Source organism: Megalobrama amblycephala, linkage group LG1 (assembly GCF_018812025.1).
Source record: "Megalobrama amblycephala isolate DHTTF-2021 linkage group LG1, ASM1881202v1, whole genome shotgun sequence".
NCBI lineage: Eukaryota > Metazoa > Chordata > Actinopteri > Cypriniformes > Xenocyprididae > Megalobrama > Megalobrama amblycephala.
The window spans coordinates 35,136,301-35,162,849 of NC_063044.1; the positions used below are offsets into that span (position 1 = coordinate 35,136,301).

General features: G+C 42.4%; 2 protein-coding genes across 3 annotated transcripts in view; both read left to right on the forward strand.

Moving 5' to 3' along the window:
- LOC125245430 overlaps nt 1-26,549 on the forward strand; it is a 1,350,402-nt gene that overhangs the window by 30,969 nt on the left and 1,292,884 nt on the right. Inside the window, 1 exon segment of the mRNA XM_048156021.1 lies at nt 7,593-8,432. Within this exon segment, the coding sequence (XP_048011978.1) occupies nt 7,593-8,432 (840 nt within the window).
- Nucleotides 19,165-26,219, forward strand: LOC125245642 (piggyBac transposable element-derived protein 4-like). Of its 2 annotated transcripts, XM_048156318.1 has the most exons (3): nt 19,165-23,563; nt 23,893-24,989; nt 25,242-26,219. In XM_048156318.1, exons 2-3 carry the CDS (start codon nt 24,021-24,023, stop codon nt 25,545-25,547), a joined length of 1,275 nt encoding a protein of 424 aa, XP_048012275.1. In that variant the 5' UTR covers nt 19,165-23,563; nt 23,893-24,020; the 3' UTR covers nt 25,548-26,219. The 2 variants fall into 2 exon arrangements, with proteins under 2 accessions (XP_048012275.1, XP_048012268.1); XM_048156311.1 differs by having other exon boundaries at nt 23,893-26,219.

The window sequence follows — 26,549 nt, forward strand, 5'->3', positions numbered from 1 at the left end:
TCTTTACTAACTGATAAAAGACTATTTATAAGGTGCACTGAAAGGAATAATATTAATATACATCATCTGTGCACGAGGTAGGGCCTTAAAAACATCAGCCAATCGTTTACGTGATCATCGAGTAAACGATTGGCCCTCTGGCTTGTCAATCACTGCCGTGACGATCCATGTGAGAGACGAGCGCGGATTGGCCCTCTGGCTTGTCAATCACTGCCGTGACGTTCCTTGTGAGAGACGAGCGCGGCTGCGCGCTCCAGTAACTTTCCACACTCTGCAGGCGCCGCATGCAATGTTTTTGTCAGGAGACAGGAGTAACAACTGCAGATTATGAGTTACCTGCGGTGAGTCCGACATAATGAATCCAAAAAACACGACACAACACGGTTGAAGGTCCAAATGGCAGTTTCAGTGCAGCTTTGCCCTTTGAAGCTGCACTGAAGCTGCCATTTGGACCTTCAACCGTTTGGTGCCCATTGAAATGAATGATATGGAGAAAAATCCTAGAATGTTTACATCAAAAACCTTCATTTCTTTTCGACTGAAGAAAGAAAGACATGGACATCTTGGATGACATAGGGGTGAGTAAATTATCAGCAAAAGTTTATTTAAAAGTGGAGTAATCCTTTAATAAAAAGTAGTTCTGTTATAAATTAATGGCAAAATGTGCATGAGCACACAGAGATGTTTGCTTTTCTCAAAAAAATCTGTAAAAATAATTGTTCCAATAAATCGACTTCATATGACATACCTTTTATAATATTACATATAATATTTATGTAGTCATTACTATTTAATACATACTTTATTATTTTGATGTGATAGCAAATATAGTAATGTAATTATAGTTAAAACATGTCACGGCACGAAGAAAGACAGAAGGTAGATCCAATAGCAGAAATAATTTAATAAGGGCAATTCCAAAAACGTAGTCCAAGATACAGGCAGGGATCAGAATCCATAAACAACAGTCCAAACATAAAACAAGAAACAGGAACCACGAAAACCAGAGAACCAAACAGGAGGGTGACATTCAACAATGAACCACAAGAACAGACAGAAACAACTCGGATTAAATACACAGACACTAATGACAAAATAACAAACAGCTGAGTGCAATGACGAATAGTGATTAGTCCAGGGAGTATGTATGGGAAATGTAGTTCATGAAATGGGTGAAACAGAGAGTCCGGGAAGGAGTGCCCTCTAGAGGCTGAAGGGCACTCTCACAGGTGATCGTGACAAAACAAAACAGTGGATTTTTAGGTATATAAAAGGTATATGCACAGGGGTGTAGTTTGTGGGGGGGATGGGGGAGATTTAGTTCAATGTTTTTTATGGTATTGTGACAATCCTACACACAATGTCTAAGAGTAAATATCAGTCACATGAAATAAAGTAAAATAAACTCCAATGTTACTCAACCCTAAATAGAACCACTAAATTGGCAAATTATCTATTAATGAAACAATTTAAAGAAAGAAAATTCCTCTCCAAATACAGATTAAGTGACTATGCGACCAAGCGAGAGAGCAGAGGATCTATAGACACTGTGATCTACAGCAAATAGAAGATAAGAAACACTTTCTACTCATCTGTCCTAAATATCATGATGTTAGAGAAACATTTCTCTCCAGATTTGAAACACTGATTCCATCATTCATTGAACTGAGTGATACTGAGAAAATGCCCTTCATGCTTGGTGAAGATGATAACACAGCTACACTAGCTGCAAAATATGTGTTAGCCATTCACAACATTAGAGACGGATAACTCTCTAGAGAGACCTGCTTTATTTATTAATTTACTTAGATGGATTTATTTACTATGCTACATATGACATGATCTATATATTCTGACAGCACATCGGATGGTTGTGGAAACACAAGAATGCTAGACACTTTGACTCAGACAACTGCTTTATTTATTCATTTACTTAGATGGATTTATTATTTACTATGTGTCACAGTTCCCGTGTTTCCCGAACTCCATTTCCCATGATCCTCCTGTTTCCGCACCTGCACTCACTTCCCTCGTCATCTCCCCATCATCACTGATCACCTGCACCTGGACTTTCTCATCAGCACTCCCTTTATAATGGACTCACTCCCTTCACTCCTTGTCCGGTCTTATATGTTACTAGATTTTTCTATGTGTTCCTTGATCTTGCTTGTATGTGTTTGGATGTATATTATCACCTTAGTTGAAGTAAAGACCTTAATTTGTGGATTTCCGTGTATCGCCTCATCTATGCTCCAGCACTTGTAACACTATGCTACATATGACATGATCTATATATTCTGACAGCACATCGGATGGTTGTGGAAACACAAGAAGCTCTACAAAAGAATGCTAGACACTTTGACTCCATGAAAAGTGCAGCAGACAACTCTGTGCAGTGGGCTACTGCCAAGCTACAAGAACAGGATGAAGACATCGAACTGGAAGTGCAAAATGAGCTGCCACAGAAAAGGAAAAGGAACACAATGCCAGGGGAGTTGGCTCAGGATGTGGAAAGGGACGTGGAAATGGCATACAAGACCATGGTACACCATGTCATCATGGATACAGTCACTGAAAGCATCCATGAACGCTTTCTGACACATGGCACATTGTTTGCAGACCTTGCTTATCTGGACCCTAAAAGATTCTCAGAGATCAGAGATAATGGATTGCCCAAGACGTCGCTCACAGAACTAAGCACATGCTTACCGAAGTTTGACAACCGGGCCACTGTTGTCACTTTACAGAATGAGCTGACTAGACTCGCTGGTCAGTGTGAGAGACTGAAAAAATCTGCAGTGGAGAAGTGAGATACCTACGGATGGAACTGATGAAGAACAAGTAGAGATTGTGAATAAAAGTTGTTCAACATGTAAGAACTGTCCTGTGTATTGTTAGCAACTTTTTCAGTGATACAACTTGTTAACAGATGCTTACGATGTTATAGGCCATGGGTACAAGTTCCTTCTCACCCTGTCTGTCACCCAGGTAGCTTGTGAGAGAAGCTTCTCAACACTCAAATTTATAAAAAATCTGGCAAACTGAAAAGGAAATACTCATGGCCCTAGATACAGACGTTGTCTTTGACAGGGTGGCAGGGAAAAGTGAATTGCTGCGACGCTTGCTGACAACACAATAAAGCACAGTAACAGCAGAGACCAGCAAGAAGAATCATGGACACAATGACTCCACAATGGAGTGAAGAACAAGTATAATCACAGACAGCCATACAGACATTAAAATTGCAGAGTTAGAGAGTTAAAACGGATGAGAAGATGGAGAATCAGACAGAAAATATGTACAATGTCAAGAGAGAAAAATAAGAATCCAACAGACAGTGACTGACAAGAAAAAAACAACATACTGTAGACAATGATAGCAACCAGACAAATTCTACATTGACAAATCGTACCAGCGTACTTTGAGGTCAAGATGCGTACCTGCTACGCAAAATGCGTACATGTTGGCAGGTCTGCCCTCATAGATGTATACACATACACATACACATATATATATATATATATATATATATATATATATATGTGTGTGTATATATCTATGGTCTGCCCTTTGGATCCCTAACCCAATATTCAAACACTGTGGTGACCATAAATTCTTACTATCTTGTAATATTAAATTTACCCATCAAACTCTTGAATTTCCACAAACAAGCTCTAGATTCCTGGAAGATGCTTTCAAACAATCTGTGGAATGTGGAATAATGAAAATGTAACAAATCCCTTTTTTAAGTCAAAATATATTTGTTTCTGATTTGTTTAGTGCTCAAGGAGTCCTTCTCTCTTTTTCAGATTTTGTGTCTTTGAAAGGTGCTACAATTTCATTAAGAGACTTTAATACGTTTATTAAAAGTATTCCTGGCAGTTTAAAAACTTTGATTAAAGATTTGTTTAAACAATCATGTTCATTCACTTGCAATCAATGGTGTTCATGTATTAGATAAAAAATGCAAAAACTTATTTATTAGAAATGATTTTTCTTCAAGAACCCTCCCCAAAGCACAATCTAGAGTATCTGTTATCGAACTCTGATTTAATTTGATTAAAAGTAAAATTAAAGAACCCCATTTTAAAATTGCTCTTAGGTATTACCCTAGTAATTTATTTTTGAGCAGGTTTTCTGAGAATATATCTTTTTATGTTCCTTTTGTAATCCTGAAGAAGAATCAACTCTACATTTGTATTATCAGTGCTCATTCTCTAAGTCCTTTTGGTCAGAAGTTACCATGTTAGTTTTCTTCTGCTGTAACAAACTGGTACAAATGACTGAATCTATCATTTTCTTGTCTGATTTTCATTCTAAGGATGTTATACTTGATTACACTGTTTTACTACTTTGTCTTCTGGGTAAATTTCATCTTCACAAAGCCAGAATTATCCACTGTAAACCCACTTTTAGTTTTTACTTAATTTAAGAAAATGTCAAAACATTAACAAATCAAAGGTGTCAGAAATGTTTAACATCCTTGAATTTGTTGTAAAGAACCTTTAAATTTATAATTTAATTTACATTGACAAAATGTAATACTGTGTTGATTTAATTATTATAATCTTTTGTGCATTTTTTCTATATGTATACTTAATGCACAATTTAAAAAGGAAATTGTGTTTCAATTTAGATGGACACATGAAGGAACTCGTACAACCATTTTAACATGTTTGTATCTTATTTGTCCCTTTTTATTTTAATACAAAGATTATCTGGTAAAACAGTTAGATTTCTGTGCACTTCTGTGATTGTAGATAATGCAGTGTGTGAACAGGACTTTTATTTTGGAGTGGTGACTGACGTCATAAGACTGCGCCGCGCCCCTGCATCTGTTGTGATTCTGCTGAAGAAAGGTTTGTTTTAAGAATTTAAGCTGTTTCAATCGATAGAAACAGTTCAATGAATTATATTTGTTTTTTTTAACAAGCGATGCGAAATGAGTTAATTTACTATTTAATGTATTTATTTATCTAACTGTAATGAAGGATATTTGTGTGAGTAAAACTCATCCACTGATGAGAAACAGTAAACCTCATTTCTCTCTCTATATATCATAAATCAGTTTATCATGAACACGAGTTCAGTCTCTGTCGAGTCATGATGGAGAAACTGAACTTTTCAACTCCGAGTCAATTGAATCAAACACTTTGAGAAATGATTCAGTGAATCACGACTCGTGCTGCTCAAACAGTGAACATGAACGACAACAAACACTAACAAACTAATTAATCATGTTTTCATCAGTGTAATCATTTAAATATAATCTATAATTCTTTAAATACCAAATGTAGATCATAAATATCTAAATATGAAGTTTTATATTCATTTGCAGCGTTAGTTTTGAGTGTTTTTTTTGTCCAACAGGTCATTGAAGACTTTTAACTCTGTTAATCATTCTCTTCTTACAGATGGAGTTCATTAAAGAGGAGACTGAAGACATAAAGATGGTGTTTATTAAAGAGGAGGCTGAAGACATAAAGATTGAGTTTAATAAAGAGGAGACTGAAGAAATAAAGATTGAAGAAACATTCAGTGTGAAACATGAAGATACTGAGGAACAAACAGGTTGGTTTTATTCTCACAGCTGAACTCAGTCATTTGATCATTACTAAAATGTCCAACTCTACAGAAATAGAGAATATACAGAAGTTTAATCTTACAGATAATATTACAGAATCCATTCATTCCAGCATAATATCATTCAGGTATAAATTCCTGTTTAATTGATCATGAAATGGTTTAATTAAGGTTTACACATGCTGAATGAATTTCCAGTTTCAAATGATTATTAAACAGCAGCACAAACTCTGTGAAATCAGCAGCCCTTCCGGCGCATTCAGTGTCTGAATTCACTCAGTCGTTTCATTCAAGTGGACTTACTGTAGAGCAAGGGTTAGGGTTTGAATTAGGGCTGGTTACTTGTAATTGAAGGGCTAGTTCACCCAAAAATAAAAATTCTGTCATTTATTACTTACCCTCATGCCATTCCTCATTCCACACCCGTAAGACAACATCACTTTAAAATTCAGTGTTTCCATTAAATGTGACCCCAAACCACAAAACCAGTCGCACGGGTATATTTGTAGCAATAGCCAACAATACACTGTATGATGTATGTATGTCAAAATTATGCAATATTAAGTAAAGATCATGTTCTATTAAGATATTTTAGTCCGTTATATTGAAACAAATCAGTCTAGACTTTGAGCATGTGAACTTTCTACAGAAGCTGAAACGTCAAGATATGACATTTGATATATTATTAAAAACATAAATAACAGATAATAATCACTCCAAAATTTTAAAATATACAATCTACTCCACTTTACTGCAAAATTCACTTGATCTTGTGTTTCTGGAGTCCCACATTCACATGCGTATGAATGGAAGTCAGTGGAAGGAGAAGTCTGCTGTGAACGGCCCTTAATAATTACACAGTTTTTAGGAAAATGTATTAAATATCAACCTCAAAGTTGATGTCAATATATATCTGCTAATATCACATTAGATCATTTTGTCATTGATCAAATTTATTACTCAAAATATTTCAGAGCAATGTTTTCTTTATTTTCTTAATATTATTTATAAATTATTAAGAATTATTTAAGGGAAGGTGGCAGAGCAGCTATTTGGGAAATTCTGTAGCCAGAAGACGTCCATTCAGTGCTGATTGTCTTAATTCAGTAAATCTTGATGTAAAAACATTTGAAATTGGAGTAAGGTAAACGAGCAGCTAAAGTAAAATTGAGACTAAATTCTAAAATTAAGTGAACTTCACAGGAGCGCTGAACAGACGTACACACATTATACCTTCACCAGACCACTGGATTCTGTCGCTGGAACGACAGCTGGTCCTTTACGATTGGAAGATTAATGTTAAAGTTTGAAGTAACTGTGACCGGCCCTTAATAATTACATAGTTTTAGGAAAATAAATTAAATACTACAGAAATATGCTCTAATTTTTTTAATTAAAAAAATGTGTAAGACTTGATTTTCTGCAAGCATATTTTGGCATCTTTGTATAGTTTGTATAGTCTCACCCAACATAGTTTTTTTTTTTTTTAAATCTACAATTTTAACTTGTGATAAAATCTAATCATATGTTACCAAAAGTCAATTCTGGCCTGGGTAATTAAATGAAGATGACAGATCAGCCATTCCAGTGTGTCCCACAGTCAGGTATACATTTATTATGCTTAAATTTATGCTTTGAGCAATTTATGTATTTCTTATTTTTAAATTGTCTAAATGTCTAATTGTGTAATTGGCATGATACTCTTTTACTTTAAAATATAATATTTATAATATATGTTATAAAATCTTAATCAATACTTGATTCATTCTGGACTCTGCATCAAAATGAACTGAATATTTTAAAGCAGTTGTCTATCACAGCAAGTCTCAATTTTATGACCTTTCACTTCGTATTTCTCTCTTTAAATTATTTTGATCTACTGAAAATTAAATTAATATTTTTTCTCTTATTTCAGACCTGATGGAAGAAAGCAAGGAGAGTGAAGAACTAAAGACGAAACAAAGTATTGAGGTTCACATGAGAGTTCATACAGGAGAGAAGCCGTTCACATGTAATCAGTGTGGAAAGTGTTTCACACGATCATCAAGCCTTAAAGAACACATGAAGATCCACACTGGAGAGAAGCCACACACATGTGATCAATGTGGGAAGAGATTCACGCGATCATCACACCTTAAAGAACACATGAAGATCCACACTGGAGAGAAGCCGTTCACATGTGATCAGTGTGGGAACAGCTACACGCTATCATCACGCCTTAAAGCACACATGACGATCCACGCTGGAGAGAAGCCGTTCACATGTGATCAGTGTGGGAAGAGTTTCAGTCAATCATCACACCTTAAAGCACACATGAGGATCCACACTGGAGAGAGACCGTTCACATGTGATCGGTGTGACAAAACATTTCGTGGGGAATCAACCTTAAAGAGACACCTGACAGTTCATACAAAGGAGAAGCCACATTCATGTTCTGTGTGTGGAAAGAGTTTTTCACAGCTGCATAGTTTACAAGAACATCAGAAAACACACACTGGTGTGAGAGAGTACATGTGCCTTGAGTGTGAGAAGACTTTTATTTCAGCAAACCATTTAAAACAGCACCAGATAATTCACACTGGAGAAAAACTTTACAAGTGTTCACACTGTGATAATAGATTCAGTCAGTCAACACATCTGAAAACACATGAGAGGATCCACACTGGAGAAAAACCTTTCAAGTGTTCACACTGCAACAAGAGATTCAGTCAGTTAGCACATCTGAAAACACATGAGAGGATCCACACTGGAGAAAAACCTTACAAGTGTTCACACTGTGACAAGAGATTCAGTCAGCCAACAAATCTGAAAACACATGAGAGGATCCACACTGGAGAAAAACCTTTCAAGTGTTCACAGTGTGACAAGAGATTCAATAAGTCATCACATCTGAAAACACACGAGCGGATCCACAGCAGAGAGAAGCCGCACACGTGTGATCAGTGAGGAAAGAGTTTCTCTATTAAAAATCAGCTGAAGATACACATGAAGATCCATGCAGTGAAGGGCCACATCTCCACAGACTGAAATCATGATAAGTAGTTCATCTTTATTGCTGAGAAAAAATGTCTCTTCTGTGTAAGTTAGATACAGCCAAATCTCTCCTCTCCACCTATAGTTGTTGCTGTTGTTCTGTGGCTGCTGTTGAATTATGCAGGTTTTGGATGAGGAGCGACCGTGAAATGCCTCATTCATTCATAGTTAGCTGTTTCTCAATATGCGCTCTTGTCTGTACTTGTGTGAAACATCATCAGTCGCTGCCCAAGTACTGTTCCGATTCAAATGTCACATCTAGCCAAGTACAGTTCAAATCCCCGAATGTGTTCTTGAGCCGCCGCTTTTATCGAGGATGCATCAAGAGGTGACTTGCGCAGACTTGAGACAGCCAGGTATCCCAGAATGCATCTAGCGTCAATAGTAGTTTAACTAGTAGTAGTTCATATTACTGTTATTATGTCATGATATGTAGTGTTCAGGCATGTAGGAATGTACTGGTTTAAAGCTCAAATTTGTGGTTTATTGATAAAAAGTAGCACCTTTTTGGAGTTTTGAGATCCAGGAGATCGGCGCTCATGTACCCCACTGAGAACAGCCTAACCTCTGCTAATCCTTCTGACGTTTGCCGCTGACTCTGATGTCTCTGTAGTGCTTAAACATAATATAATTAATCTTTTGTAAATCTAATGGGTGATCTTTGGTCTCATAAATCTATAATTTGTTTAACTAAAAGTGAAATCTCATAACTTATAGTTTGCTGTTGTATCCTACTAGAGCCCTGACTTTGTATGTTTGACTGAATCGTTTGTTTTATTTTTTTATTGTAGCTTCTTATACCTTTTGCTTATACTTTTATAATGGGTATTTGGCTATTGTTGGGTATTTGGCTATTGTTGGCCATTAAAACTGACATTTAACAAAAAGAGTCAGGGGTGTGTATTGTAACGACTTGTACAGGTTTAATCAATTTATGGGTAAACTATATGAATATAATAAACCATAAAGCTTTATGATCAATTATAATTCATATATCAACCCAAGAGGGAATTATGCACATGTATGGTTAATCAATTAAAATTAATTATAATCAATTACATGTATGATCAGTTCTAATTTAATAGTTGTTAAGAGAGACGGCACAAATTTGTCCACCAAACTGTAAGTCTCCTGTTAGACTATTATAAAGGAATTTGTGTTCTCTGGCCACGAGACAAACTTCCTATTTTAGTATCAAACGTAAAGCAATGTTACGGGTTCGACAACGAAGAAGTGACTTGATTTTTTCTGAATGAGCAGCAGAACAATTCTGGCATGAATACAATGTTTTAATATATAAAATGGATAATACAAGGGTTATACGGTTAAATAGGCACAAAAGGATAGACATACACAAAACGAAAGTAAAGGCAGAAAAAGAGAGAGAGAGAGAGAGAGAGTTCAGAACAGTAGCAATTTACAAACAAATAAGAACCTTCGAGAGCCAGCAAAGAAAGCAGTTAAAACTAATCTTAACAGGTTACTTGCATGAGTTTGGTCAGTTTGAGTGCTGGAGTTCGCAGAGTTTCAGTGCTGGGCTTTGGAGTGATTGGTCCTCTCCGAAAGGCGGGTTTTCCAAAGCAAAGGTTTAACTTGAGTGTAAAATAGCCGGAAAATAAAGAAGAAGAGTCTGTCTCCCCAGGTGATGGAGGTGACGCGGTCGTGACGACAGGAAACTTGTGCAACAAAGAGACGCGTGTCATTGTGTTTTAAAGACAACAGACCAGACCGCCTCCTGGGAAATCGTCGGCCAATCATAGCGTTGCCATTTTGGCGGGCAAACATTTCTTTGTCTGGTCTCGAGGGTTGATTAGCATACTTTATGAGCTTATCAAATCGGTGGATGCTTTTCTTCATATGACCATTAAAATAGAACAATGCATTTTACCACAAAGAAATATACATGGGTGAATAAGGGAGAGCAAGAACGTTACAACGAACCCAAACTCGACATGTAATGAGAGCATATCAAAAAAGTTATAATTTTCATGTCAAAATAATCATTAAAATGACACTAGCATCACTACAGTCATTTAAGCTAAGTCTAAACACTACTAAAACATACATGCATTAAGACATACATCTCGGGTACACTTTGGCATAGCCATATTGGTATATAAAGTCCTCATGCTTGTGTGTGTGTCTCTTGTGTGTGCGTGTTGGATTTTGGAATGCCATGTTGCCACATGGCCCATTAGTAATGTGATCTGAGTTGACCATGATTGTTTGACGTCGCACGTGAGATGTTCGGGGATCTATCACAGCGTCATAAAACGTGTCCAGGGGGTCTGTAAATGTCCGCCAGGCCGGAGCCAACGTGAGATTTACAAACCAAAGTTCAGTGAGATAAAACATTAAACACCGTTTATTGTATACCTGCTACATTCTGATCCACCACAGACGCTACAGCCCCCTTTCGGCCAACGAGGTTCCCGTTTGGACCTTGTTGGACGGTAACGAAGCAGGATGGCACATGGATCAGGATGGTCGAGCAGCAGGTGGTTCCTACTGGTCCTCTGCCTTTGGGTCTTCAGAGGGGGAATCCATCTCGATGAGATTTGGCATATTCTCCGTGTTGGGGCCTCCTCTCCTTGGTTTCCTTTTGAAACCTCGAGGAAGGGCAGGCAGGCACTTGTCCATGGACTCTCTCATCCCTTTCATCCTCTTGAACAAGATGAAAGCTAGGCCCAGAGTCAGTGCATACCCGATCGCCATGGAGAGGCAAAGGGCGGTGTCAGCAGCAGTCCAAGCTGGTCAGGATGGGCAGTCGGGACAGTGCTTGGAGGGCGGTGTCAACGGGCGTGATATCAATTAGCTGGGACCTCCCTTTCTCAATCCTCAGTTCCAGCTCTGGGGCTAAGGTGAGGTTGTGGTCCTTGAAAAAGGATTTGATTTCCAGTTCCGACTGGTACTCTTCACTTGAGAGATGGTACAAGGACAGATCGTCGAGGTGGAGGATGGCGCCTGGGGGTACCTGGATCCACATACTTTGATCGGGCAGACTGACACGGGTGGCGGTGTCGTGTTGATCATAGGTCAGAGTTGCAGTGCGAGTGGGGGTGTTAACGAGCCATCGGTTGCCCACAATCTCAGCTTGTGTTCCGATGACTTGGGTGCAAGGCTTGGCCTCGGCAGGGCAGCGTGTCGCTGATCATGGGCTGCAGCCCGCAGATTCCTTCAGTATTGTCTCTGAGGAAAGGCTTACTAGGGCAGAGGTAATGAATGTCTTTGGTCAAGGTACACATGCGCAAATTGGGAGCCAGATACAGCTGGGGGTTGCTATCATGGTAGGCTACCATGTCTGGAGTGTGTATCTTGATATGAGTGTTACCCTTCCAAAACTCAACATTGATAACGTCTTTAAGTCGGTAGATGTTTTCTGATTCGATGATGGGTAGGTTTAGGAGGAAGGCCACCTCACTTTGCTTGGGGTCCAGAGAGTAGGCAAGATGGGTTTGAAGGGAGTCCGTGGGTCTGACAGCAGCAGAGGCCAGCACAGTTTGTACAAGGCTCAGGGGCACAAGGTATGGAGGAATCCTACCCATGGCCAAGCTGTCCATGGAGGAGCTTATCTCCCGCAGCATGTCTGTCATCAGAGCTGTGACGAGCTGAGTTTGGGCAAAGTCATTTTGGAAAACGGTGAATAGTTGCTTCACCGAGTTCACAGTTTGGTTCAACGTGACACTGTGAGTGTTGAGAACGTACCTTTCAGGGTCTTGCCGATGCTTTGCAGGGTTTGACTTTGTGTTGCAAGTTTTTCTCTCAGCTGTGGGATCTCAGTCTGGATTTCAGCCACATGCCGTCTGACGGTGGCTAGGCTCACTGCGTTGACACTAGACATGCCGAGGTTAAACAGGGTCCCGACGGCAGCGGCGGCTCCGAGCAAAGCTCCCAGGAACCGTTTGGTGCGTCGGTTGTTTCCACTTAACTCGGCTTGTGTGACAGTCATTTTCTCCAGTTGGGTGAGCATGTGCTGGATATCAGCCTCTGCATGGGTTAGGGCATTCTCTGTCCACCGGGCCCCTGCCCAGCTGTACTGTGCGACATGGCTGGGGTAGTGTGCTTTGTAGACATTGCGGGGGTTCATTCGCACATATACTTTCTGAGTGTACGTCCGGCAGTTGGTGATGAGAAGTCCAGGTTGTTCCCTCAGTACGATGCCTGATGTTGGACCTGGCGCTGTGATGTCTGATTGCGGCTGTCCTCTGGTTGGCAGGAGGCACACGAGGGTGAGCCACAGCAGCATCCTGTTACAGAAAAGAGGGGAAGAGAGAGAGAGAGGGGGAGAGAGAGGCATGGTTGGTCAGCGAGGGAAGTCCGTGGTTGGTGAGGACAGTTTTCTTGGGGATTACAGCGGCGTTTAGCTTGCATTGTTCCCTCCCTGCCTTTCTCTGTCAACAGCCACATGTCTCTTAATCTGGTTGCGGTGGACCCATTTGAAAATTGGTTCTTTCTGTCCCCAACTCAGTTTGATTCGGTACGCCACCGGAAAGAGTATGTCCACAATCTTATGAGGTCCGGTCCAATGGGGAAGGAATTTCTTTGATAGCCGTCCGGACGCCGTCTTGGGTGGCTGAGCAAAAATGTAGTACCAGACCCTGTCCCCTACATCCAGTTCCTGGTGTGATGCCTTGCGGTCATAGTATGCTTTCTGTCCCTCTGCGCTTTTTTGAAGCTGTTATTGGGCAAAGGTAAATGTTGTTCTCAGGTGTCGGTGTAGTTCGTCGAGGTACTGGTGAGTGGTGTAGGCGGAGACAAGGCTGGAGTCTCCTGGTTGATACAGCAGGTGCAATGGCAGAGTCATTTGTCACCCAGTCATGAGTTCGAAGGGCGACACCCGAGTCGACTCCTGCGGAGTGGCTCTAATGGCCAGCAGAGGAAGTTTCACATCCCAGTCTTTCTGGTTGGTTGACACATACTTTCTCAGCATGCTAACCACAGTCTTATTGGTCCGTTCCACTTGCCCTGAGGCGATCGGATGGTGGCTGATGTGTAGCTGGGCGTGTACGCCCAGAAGTCTCCAAATTTGCTGCATGACCTCGGCCGTGAAATGAGTGCCTCTGTCAGAATTGACTCTCAGTGGCAGTCCAAACCTGCTGAAGATGTGGTTCATCAGGAGGTATGCCGTGGTCTGGGCCGTGTCGTTAGGTGCTGGAAGGCACTCTACTCACTTAGTAAATTGGCACACGACCGTGAGGAAATACCTGTTCCCTCTTGCTGATCTGGTCAGAGGCCCCACCCAGTCTATCTGGAGGTCCGACCATGGAAATGTGACTCCTCTGCGTTGCAGTGGAGCTCTGTGCATTGGGTTTGTCGGTTGGAATTGACAGCAAACCAGACACCCTCTGACATACTCTGCCACATCTTGCTGCATGCCGGGCCAGTACGCCACTTTCTTCAGTGTCTCGTAAGTGGCTACCATGGTGCCCAGCACATGGTGCGTCGTGGGCGTATAAGAGCATGACCCCCCCTTTGGCCGTGTGGTACCACAAGCCTCGGCGCAGTGAGATCATCAGGGGCATACCACAGAATGTTTTCTTTCACACGCAGCATGTGCTTGATGTCGTGCAGTCGTTTGAGGCTGTGGCTAGTGGTGAGATCAGCCTGTGTGATTGGGTGGCAGGAGGGGTTTTCGAGGTGGGTTTTTACCATTTGGATGGAAGATCAGAGTCCTGGAGTTCAGCTATGTCGTTGTTGGATATCTGTGGGGCCAGTGAAAGTGGCTCTGACGTGGGCACCAGTGCGGGAGCAGTCCTGCGTGTTACTGCTGCCACACTAAGGGTGGGTTTTTGGGCTAGGGGTGACCATGGACTACCCTGTAGTGCGCCAGTCTTGGCAAGGGCGTCAGTTTGGTCATTCAAGTCTTTGTCAATGCCTGGTTGCTTCGAGTGTCCCTTCACCTTCACTTTTTCCAGTAGACAATCATGTTGTTTGCCTGAGTGATGTCATCACATCCTCGGAACAGGTGTTGGTGTTTGACCGGCTTGTTGTTTGCGGTCTTGAAGCCATTTTGTTTCCAGCCTGGGAGGTGGCATGTGAAACTGAAGCTGGCATAGCTGGAGTCTGTGCAAATGAGGAGTTCTTTGATGTTATGGGCCTGTGTGAGTTGGAGGATTATGAGAATAGCAGCTACTTCTGCATATTGTGATGACTGGGAACCCAAATTGAAGTGTTGTGGTGGGCGTTGACGTAGGCAGTAGGCATGCCTTGGCACGTATTCTCTTCAAAGTACCTGTGACAGGTTGGTGGATGTTGTTGGGGTACCTCTATTTCCAGTGTTGAAGCTGGTGTGTCATCGGAGCAATTTTGGCAGGCAGCCAAGCTGTTGCCCAGGGCAGACTTGTGATTTTGAGCATATCGTGCTTCCACGTTGCGCCCCTGGAGGGCCATCAGCCACGTGGCTATGCGTGAGTTGGTGACTACACCATCTTGGATGCGTTGGCTGTTGAGGGAAGTGACAGGCTGGTGGAAGGTCTCTATGATAACCTTTTGTGCCCCAATGTAGTTGGAGAACCTTTGAATGGCCCATACAGTGCAGAACAAAGCTTTTTCACAGTCTGAGCATTTGCACTCTGGTGACAGGAGTGTTTTGCTGGCATATGCTACGACTCTTTTGTCTTGGTCGTATCGTTGGTAGAGACCAGCGCTCAGCGCCCTGGGAGAATCCAGCTTACAAGTAGAACTCCTTTTTTGGATCGGGGTAAGCTAGACATGGGGTTGTACATAAGTGTCGTTTCAGTTCGTTCATCGCATTTGTTTGGGCTTCAGTCCAGACAAATGGGCAGTCCTTTTTCAACAGAGCAGTTAGGGGTCTTGCAATGTCCGAGTAGTTCTCTATGAACTGTCGTGAGTAGTTGCATACACCTAGAAAACTGGCAGCCCTGAGACGTTAGTGGGAGGCTTGATGGTTTGAATAGCTTGGATGCGGCTGGATTGCGGTTCAATGCCCCGGGAGCCGACGAGTAGGCCCACGTAGTTGACCTTCGTTCGGCACCATTGTCCTTTGTGGAGGGCAATCTTGGCACCAGCAGTGGCCAGTTGGTTCAGGACGTGGTCTATTTCTATCAGGTGGTCCTCCGCCGTCTTACTTTTCATAAGAACATCGTCCACATAGATGAGATTTCCTCTCATCCTTGCATCTGGGCATGCCTTGTTCAGGAAGATGTTGAATTCAGCTGGTGAGTTGGCATAGCTGAATGGGCACCTTGTGAAAGTATACTGTCTATTGCCAAAAGTGAAGGCCAGTTTGTGTTGATCCTCTGGGCGTACAGGTATGGTCCAGAATCCTGATGCCACATCTAGCGTGGAGAAGAAAGTGGCCCCTTTGATTCTGGGCAGTTCCTGTTCCAGCTTTGTCATGGGCCACCGTGACAGTGGCACTTGCTGATTCAACTTTCTGTAGTCAATTGTGGGTCGCCACTTGCCGTTTGGTTTGAGAACAGGCCAGATGGGGGCGGAATAGGTGCTGTTGTATGGACGGATGACACCCTTTTCTTCCATGGAGCGAATAATTTCTTGCACTGGTTCGTGTGAGGCGATGGGAATTTTGTACTGCCTGACAAAGGTGGGAGGAGCGTTTGGGTGCGTTGGAATGCGCACCGTGTGAAGGTTGGTAAGGCCACAGTCTAACGAGTCTTTGGCAAATGATGCTTTAAATTTGTACAGTTTTTTAGGGCGTCTGCATCCTTCAGGATTTGTTGGACTTGAGACTCAAATCCTGGGAATGGTTCCTCTGTTGTGGTGTCAGCTGTCAGGCTGGCTGTCAGTGGTGCAGTGTCTTCCTGAATTTCACAGGCAGGCTGACTGTAGACTGTGTATACTGCAAGGTGTTGGTCCTCCATCAGTTCTGTTCTGCACACCTGTTCTATGGGTACTGGCATGATGGACCTGATGGAGATGATCTTGAAAGGTGCGGTGAAGACAGTGTTGTCTGAGCTCCCTTCTGGGATCATTGCAGCTGGTATGGAGCCAATGACTGGTAACGTGAGTTCAAAGTCATGGAAGTCGTGGCTCACTAGCCATCCCAGCCGGTAGGCCTTGGGAACTCTGATATCAGTAGCCGTGCAGTTGTTGAGTAGGATGTAGATTACACGGGATGACGCTTCGGTGAGGGGTGTGGCTTCCAGAGTGAGTCCAAGTTCCATGCCTTCAGGTGAAAGTTGGAAGAAACCCAGCGTGTTGTTCAGGGTTTGACCCCGTCTCATGTTGAGCCGAACAGCGACACCTTTGGTGTAAGCGGGTACTGCAACTGCCTGTTCGTTGATCAGGAAGCAGACTTCTGGGATGGTCTGACCAGACCTGAGGTTCTCAAGGTCGACAGGCACAACAGGGGGCTGTGAAGTCATTGGAGCCCACACTACCTCATTAATAATGTCCACATGAGCCTTGAGGCGAATCAGGAGGTCTGCTCCAATGTAGACGTCATGTGTCAGGTCCAGAAGGACCAGGAAATAATGGGTTAAAAGCCGGCCGTTCCATTTCAAGTTCAAAGCGCAGATGCCCTTGGCTGTCACCATGGTTGACAGGTGAGAGTCTAAGGGAAAGCGTGTGCGCTTGTGGGCAAATGGGAGGTCCGGTGTGTTTACACTGAGAGCCTGGAACAGGGTGTTACTGATGGCTGAGTTGTCTGCCCACAGTGCGAGAACAATGTCTGTTGTTGTTGACCTTGAGGCAGAAGGAGTCAGAGTCTGTGGTGAGTTGAAGGGTGCAGAGGAGCGAATTTGAACTTTGCCCTGGTGCTGAGACGGGGTTCCCGCGGCTAGCTGCGAGATTTCCCGTGACCTCTGTGACCTGACAGTCTGGCTCAGGTGATCTGGGTGACTGGAAGGGCAGCGGTTCTCGTACTTGAGCCCAAATTTTTAACTGTCTGAAGTCCAACAAGGGCTCAAAGCGATCTAGCAAGTCTTTGCCAATAAGCAGAGGAAATGTGTCCATTGGTGAAATGTACACAGGGTGTACCAAGCTCATTGGACCGATGGTCAGATGGATGGGCACGATGTGTTCAAGTTGGACCTCATTTTGGCTGTAAGACTGCACATTTAACTCACATTTTTGTGACTTGAGAGTCCAATTCTGTCTTAGCTTCATCTCTGAGTCTTTCAAAAAGGTCAGTTGACATTAAAGTTAGATCTGCCCCGGTGTCGACCAGGGCTTCAATCTTCACGTCATTTTCCACAGTGATGGCTATGTACAGCTTTCGGGCCAACCCCTTTTCGATCAGGTTCCCCAGGAGTCTTGGTGCCAGGGCTTGGGTGCTGACCGGTAAGCAAGTGGGGCTGGTGTCATGTGATTCGTTAGGGAGGCAGATAACCAAAACAGCACTTTCTGGTACCTTGGAGTCTTGGTCGTCGGTGTGTTGATGTGAGTTGGTTTGCTCCGAGTGTGTAGTCGTTGGCTGAGGTGACTGGGTGATGAGGTCACTCGGTGATGCATTAACTGACTGTGTGGATAAGTCTCTGGTCAGCCGCGACTTGGGTGTGAGGTTCTGTCAGAGGGCTGTCAGGACAGACGTTGGGGGCAGGCCTGTCTCCTAGTCATAAGGAGTCTGGCTTGTCCTTATCTACTTTACGGGGCTTTTTCTGAAGAAGTTCTTTCAGAACCTTCAGAATCTCTGCAGACTCAGACATAACTGTGTCCCCATCCTGTGAGAGCCCAGACTTGGGCTTGTTCAATGCATGTCGGGCGGCGTTCTGTCTTTGGCGGTCGGGGCTTGAAGCTCTGGCCGATGAAGGTCTGCCATTTCTGGGTCGCCGGCTAGCTTCCCATGTGGCGCCACCCTTTTGGTTGTTGGACGGACGTGGCTTGTCCCAGAATCTTTCAGAGTGCCTGGTCTGGTGCTTGGGACGGGCATCCTCGTGGTGAGGCTGCCCTCTGCTGGCTGGGAACTGTCTTGACTCTCTGTTAAACGGTCTGTCACTATGGTGTGTGTGCGCGCCCTCTAGGGCCAGTTCTGGGTAGTGATCAGAGGCCGGGTAAATGGTTGGATGTTTTACAGTCTTTTCAGATATAGCCTTTTGCTTGGAATAAACTTTGTGGACTAAATCTCGCAGCTGCTGAGTAGACATACTCCGTGGGCAGGCCAAGACTCCCAGATGATGACTTACTGAAGGGAGTAGATTTCGGAGGAATAAGGTCTTAAAGTTGAAATCTTCCTCCATTCCTGGCTCGTTGCGTTTCGAAGTAGGCCTTTCGGATGCGGTTGTAGTACGCTTGTGGAGTTTCCAGTCGGCCCTGTTTAAGGTCCATGGCTGCGAGGAGCCCTTGGTCTGATTCAGGGTCAGAAAACTCTTTGATCAGAGCCTGTCGCAGCTGTTGGTAGTCTGCTTTGACAGCTTCTGGCTGCCGATCTAGGAAGCTGCGCACGTCACGGCTGGATGTGATGCGGAGTAGATACAACCTGTCCCATGCATTCACGTTGGCCACATTTTGCAACAAGAAGTCAATGTCTTGCAAGTACGCGTGCACGTCAACGCCCCCTAAAGGGTTTGGAGTGAAGATGGGGATATTTTTTGCTAGCTTGTCCAGCTCTTTGGGAGCTGGACACGGGTTTTCTGGAGTGGCTCCACCCCCTTGCTCCTGACCAGGGTTCTTGGACGCTGAACGCCTTGGGCAGTGGGCTTTCACCCCCCTCATGGACTAAGGATTCTTGACTGGAGCACCTAGGTCCGCTTGCCAGAGGGAGCTGTGTGACATGTGGGTCCCCTCCCAAGTCACTTTGCAGTTTATAGGAATGTTTTGGGTCTCGAGGAGTAGCTGATCGAGGTGATGTTGAGTCTGGGCCTGATTTCTCCGGGCTTCTTCGGCCTGGAGCTTGAGCGCTGCTGCCTCCTGCTCCAGAAGGGCGTTGCTCCTTTCGTTGAGCCTTGCCTGGACGATGAGGTTGTGGGCGAGGCCTCCGATGAGTTTCGCCCATTCTCTGTGGCTGTAGCTCTGCATCGGATCGTGGGCCATCAGTCGATCCAGGTCCCCGTCCAGTTGTTCGCGGCTCAGGTGCTGGAGGTCCCCGGCGGCGTTGGGCAGGATCGTTGTAGTCATGACGCCCAACCAGGTCTCGAGGTGGTCCCAGTGGGTGCCAGGGCTGGATGCTTGCGACATAGTGGCTTTACTGTTGACGAGAGTGAAACAGCACAACACAAGGAAAGGACCAATGCAAGCTCTTACGGGACTAGCGGTTTACGCGTTACGTAATTAGTCAAATTTTGTATGTGTTTCCAGTTAACTGGTGCAGACAGTTAGTGGGATATAGGCCGGACACTTATCGTCGTCAGCCAGGGGGCCACGTGGGCCAATTTGTGTGGGTGAGTGCCGGATTTAAATAAAGATTTTGACAGGCGGTAGTTCTACGAGTCCTCTGATGACTCTTGGCTGCTCGGTCGTCTTATCTATTATTCAGCTTTCCGTGGTGGCTCTCACAGGCTCTGCTTTTACGTGGACTGAAAGAAACAAACACAGTAGAAAAGCAAAACAGAACAGAACAAGATGCATGCAATTACATAAAATAGAACAGGAAACAAAATAGAAGGGAATAAAAATAGAATAGCAATAAAATAAATCACGAAGGGCTAGGAGGGCGAAGTGAGACTTAAGCTTCCTATCACAACGGGGTTTATAAAGGGGCCAGTCGAGGGCGCTGTCGCATCATTTAACCTAAAGGGATGGTATTGCTTAAAGTATAAGGGTTGGCCAGCACCTAAATGATCAAAGAATATGTAATATTCTGTGGGTTTTACTAAGGTAAGGGACCGTATGTTGTTACTCTAGGCCTGGGTGAATTGCGAGTGCCCAGATGAGAACTCAATGACAGAGCAGCCTCCCCTAGACGTTCTCACACCCGACTGCGGTGTCCGTGGACACCCTGCCCCCTTTGCACCACGACGCAGCCTCTCAAACAGGGACTCTCAGCACAATTGCATTTTCAAGCGAGGTATTAATGCCAACGGCCAGATTGACAGGTCAAAATTGAATTTTTTCACAACCCCAAAGTACTCAAAGGGCAGTTCTGTCGAGCAGAAACAGGGAAATTAAACAAAATTGCCTTGATTTGTCAAAATGGACTCCTCCCTGCACCTGACACACCCAAACTAATGGTGTTCCTGCGTGTTGCCCGTGGTACGAGGCCATAAACGTCCTGCGATTCACGCACAGCCACATGACAAGATCCGCTAGGCCAGGCAACTCCACTCACTGGAACTCACTGGAGCAACCGTCAACTCACCGCAGAGCGCCGGGGGCCCTATCTGCAACTATACAAACGGTCAGGCAAGCACAACTCCACTGTTAACCTAAATTTCAATTTAAATCTTGCTTAAACTAAATTTAAATAATTAAGTGTGTAGGGCAACAGGATAGGGGTCTAAAAATGAAATAGCTAGAAGCAGAAACAAAATAAACAAAAGGCAAAGTAAAACAAAACAGTTCCGATGCACTTGATTCAAATTTGAATTAAACTCTGTTCAATTGAATTTAAACAAGTGCATAGACTAATAGAATGGGAAAAGAGAGAGAGAAGGGGACAGTTTAGAAGCACTTGGTTCAAATTTGAATTAAACTTTGTTCAATTAAATTTAAAATAAGTGTATGAAATAAGGGAGGCTTGGTGTGTATGTGAATGTTATTGCCAGCCAATAACAAACAGGACTAAGAGTGAATGAAAAAGCATTAAGAAATACAAAGGAAAGAATTTCCACAGTAAACAAAAAAAAAAACTCAAGAGGAAGAGAGAGAGAATAGCAAAGGGAAATAAGTTAAACCAAATAGAGTACAATAAAAATAAAATAGAAAAGTAAATCTGTGACCACAGGAACGGAAAGAGAGGGAAGGACACACAGATGGCAGGGAATTGACTTCCGGAAAGTGTTCACAAGGGGGAGCACTTCCAGAATGTGAATTCTCTTGTTGGAAGGGAAGCTTAATTTAAATTAAAAACCTAAACGTATTTAAATCAAATTCAAATTAGTAAACCACATCCAAAAATGATGGAAAAGCATACCCATCACAAGCAAATTCCTTTTACAAACCCAAGCAGATGAGAGCAGCAAAGGTAATTTGGAAAACATGCAGATCAACGTATGGAGAGCAGCGTTAACTCAAAATGTCCACACAGTGGCGTTAATGAGTTCAAACAACAATAAAGTAGGGAGGGGTGCCACACCTGAACAGACTGCCCTCTGGCGTCTGGTCAGAGTTACTGCATCCACCTTCTTTAATTCATGATAATTTTAAATTCGCATTACAGCTGATTTAACTGCACTTATCACAGATACTAACTTTTTAGAATCTCGGCGGATTCTTTGGTGCCAGTTCAGTGGACAAATATGCAACATTTACTCACGGGTACACAACTTTGGGAATCAGTCCCCTTTTGTGCAGACTTAGTGCACACAAATGTAACTTTTTGCAGGATAATTCTGCTGTTTCGAGTCGCGCTGGATCAAGGCGCTAACGTAAACTCCAAATTTTACAAGTCAAATCGTGTTAATCAGATAAACTGTCTCCAGATTAGATTTGCAAAAGGAAATGTATTAGTTAGCTAAGCCAATTATTCTACCAAGGGAGTGACGCTATTTTGGAATTATTGGACGACGCAAGTAATTTCAAATTTAATAGCGGTACAAATAAGGCCTTCTAAAAAAAATAGGTAGGAATCTCGCCACCAATCTTTCAAACGCTGAATACGATTCAATTCGATTATTCAAGCGGGAATTAATATTAACAACTGTATTGCAAAAAGATTGTCGCCTTTTGCAGATACAGAGTTTGCAATATTAATTTTGACTGCAGTTTATTTCACGAGCGTGTTCAGACACGAATAGCAAGCTTAACTATCTTCACATTGAGGACGCGTGTGTCTTGTCTCACTGAATAAACGCGCATACACATTAAAATCACACAAATTATTCTGGATTGCTCATACACCAAAAACCAAGTTTAAAACGTTGCTCGCAAAATCTCCACCAAATGTATGTAACGAATCTGTACAGCTATTAATCAATTTATGAGTTAGATATATGAATATAATAAAGCTTTGATTTATTATACATATATCGACCCGAGGGGGAATTAAACATATATTGTGAATTAACTACAACGAATTATAATCAATTACATATATGATTAGCTCTAGTTTAATAATTATTAAGGGAAACTATGTTTGTCCAGCAAACCCTAGCTCCTCCTAGAATATTATAAACAGATTTATTCTTTGGCCACAAGAATAAATTCCTATTATAGCATCAAAGCATAAAGTGATCGAAAAACATTAAAGTGACTTGGCTTTCGTTTCAATGAGCAAACAGAACAATCGAGCATGAATAATGGGTTTAATATATACAAACTACGACTACAGAGGTTATACGGTTAAATAGGCACAAATACACAAACGAAAGTACAGGCAGAAAAAGAGAGAGAGAGTTCAGAACAGTGGCAATATTACAAACAATAGCTTAACTCTTTCCCCGCCAAACACGGAATTTTCCGGGTTTTATGATAAAACGCTTCCCCGCCAAACACAGAATTTTCCGGGTATCCGTGTTTTAGGTGGTATATGGTAAGGAAGACCCGTGCGCATGCTCTGAAAGAGTACGGAACTTTTTGATCAAATAAATTCACTGCGATCGGCTCAAACATGAATGGAGTAGCGAGAATGTAGGTCAAAATATCTGACGGACAAATGAAGAGGTATACGGCTGATCAAGTACTGGAGGTGTTGATGTACTCGGAGTCCGATCACTCCTTATTTGATCATTCTGAATCTGATCGGGAAGAGAAAGTTCTAGTCATGGATGAACAGCAGATAGATTGTTCACCCGTCGATCTGGACGAAGACAAAGTTCACCTATGTGTCGAAGAGTGGACAGTGACAGTTCAGACTGTGATACTTCGGACAGTGAGTGGACGCATTCAAGGCCAAGATCTCATTCGTCGTTCCCAGGTTGCAGAACGTGTAGAGGTAAGACAAGATAAGAAAATATATGAGAAAGTGTATATGATATATATGAGAAATCTTTATGCACATGTAATGCACAATGTTGGATAATATAAATAATATATATATAACACTATAATGTTTGTGTGTGCGTGCATTTATGTGTGGCTGTGTGCATAAATATGAGCGTGTAATGGCCAAATTGTTTCTCTCTTTGTGCACATTTACCACATTGTAATATGTATTTACAGGTGAAACTTGAAAAATTAGAATATTGTGCAGAAGTATATATGTGTGCGTATCTATGTCTTTTTATTGAAAGTAATTCCAATTATTCATATAATTATTTACAGGTAGAACACAGCGAGGCAGAGGCCGGATGTGTCAGGTACATTAACATGGTGCTGCTGGTGACCAAACAAGGGCCACTGTGAACCATCCAGCTGAAGATACTGAACCTGATGATCCTGAGTGGCATGAAATGAACTGGCAGGCAAAAAACATTCCCTTCACTGAGAATCCTGGCCCTATTGGTGATGGTGCTGCTCTTGAGTCAGAACAACCTGTAGACTTTACTGAGTTGTTCATTTCTGATGTACTTTTACAGAACATTGTTGATCAGACCAACCTGTATGCTGATCAGTATATTCAGGCTATGGATGACACTTCAAAACATGCTAGATGTCATGCATGGAAGCCTGTCACAGTTTCAGAAATGAAAACTTTCATGGGCCTCCTTTTTCTCACTGGTATCATTCATAAGCCTGAACTTGAAATGTACTGGTGTACAGATGACATGTTAGCTACCCCCTACTTCAACAAGGTCATGCCTCGCAACAGGTTTGAAATCATATGGAGATTTCTTCACTTCAATGATAATACAACAAGGCCAGACAATTGTACTGACAGGCTGTACAAAATCCGCCCTGTCTTGGATCACCTTGTGTCCAAATTCCGCGAAATGTATCAGCCCAAGTCAAACATTTGCATTGATGAGGGGATGTTTCTGTGGCGTGGGCGCCTAGCTTTCAGAGTGTACAATCCCCAGAAACCCATCAAATATGGAGTAAAATCCTACATCTTGTGCGATTCTGATACAGGCTACTGTTTTAACATGAAGCCATATTGTGGGGAAAGCGCAACCCTAGGAGACACAGTTGTCTCTCTTCTTGATCGCCTAGCAGGTCATGGCTACAGATCATTTATGGACAACCTATACAACTCTGTACGACTGTGTGAGCGCCTACTTGATGTGAAAACCCATGTATGTGGTACAATTAGAAAAAACAGAGGTGAACCGCCGGTCATTCGAGATGTCAGAAATGCTGACCTTAGGATTGGGGAAACAATCATGCGTCACAACAAAAATGTGATGGTCTTGGCATGGAGAGACAAACAAACAGTGAAAATGGTTACAACATTCCATCAGAACAACATGGGACATGTTGAGGTATGGCAGAGAGGCCACCAAGAAAAAGTTGCAAAGCAAAAACCAGCATGCATTGTGGAATACAATCATGAAATGAATGGCGTTGACAAACTAGACCAAAACATTGTGTACTACTCTTTTATGAGGAAGTCACACAAGTGGACGAAGAAATTTGTCATGTATCTGTTTCAGATCAGTTTGTTCAACGCTTTTGTCATTTACAAAGCGAAAAATCCACAGGGTAATTGTAACACTCTTCTCTCATTTATCCAGAGTGTTATAAAATCATGGACTAACCAAGAGTATGCTAGTGGTGGGGAGAAAAGTGCTACTGAAAACACTCCAAGAGCACCATACAACACTGACCCAAAAAACAGGCTGAATGTCAGTTTTGCTGTTCATGAACTTGTTCCAATCCTGCCCACTCCCAAAAAGCAACACCCAACCAGAGGATGCAGAGTTTGTGTACGTAAGGGGTTGCGGAAGGAGACCTCGTTCTACTGCAAAAGTTATGGCGTCCCCTTACATACTGGGAAATGTTACTCTGTGTACCACTCAAAAGCAAATTACAGTGCCTAAATTTAATATATTTTAGATTTTTTTTATAATTGTAATTTATTTTGGAAGGTTTTATATATGATGGAAACGACATCTGAATGTATTCTGCTTGAAAATGCACTTGTTTGATAAAAATGCCTTTTTCTCAGCTTTTTGTCCAGAATGTTGTGTTTTTGACAAAACCTGTCTATGTTCAGGTGGCAATAAAAAAAAGAAAAAATTAAGATAAAATAAAACAGTTTTTTTTTGTTTAAAAGCAGAGGCACAGATCTTTATTTTGATATGTGGCATGTTCATATATTCATAGAAGAAAATATTTTGTGGGCCATTAAAATTTAGTGAAAATCGTCAAAAACCCTGGCGGTGGCTGGCAACTGAAAAAAAAATGCTGGCGGGGAAAGAGTTAACGCTGAACAGCGAAAACAACGAGCGAAAGAAAACGGCGGGAAGCAGGAACGTTATGCTTTCGGACTCCGCCAGAGAATTCAAAACTCATGGACCTTCTTCAACCGTCAATGTCCCGGGCAAACATGCATTATAGGTAATGTAGTTCATCCAGGAAACCTGCTGATAACGTTACACTGTTGTAAGATGAACTAAGGTAACTTAACGTTAACGCATTTGTCACATTCAACAACTTCTAAAATTAAAATTACTTGGATTTGTAAATATTTTATATATGATATATAAAAAACCCTGCTAAGTGTAATACTGCCCTCCACAGGTCAAAGTTTGAACAAATTTTTATATGCAATATGCTAGTTCAATAGTATATAAAAATTAGTTCAAACTTTGACCTGTGGAGGGCAGTATTACACTTAGCAGCATCTACACTGCTGGAATTCTAATAGAGGAGAAGAAGAAGAGAGCTAGTTCAAGATGAGCATTTCTGGTTAAAACTTATATAATTTTCCATTTTTCAGAAAATGAGCGATGGTTTCACTAGATAAGACCCTTATTTCTCATCTGGGATCGTGTAGAACAATTTGAAGCTGCAGTGAAACTAATTATGACCTTCAACTG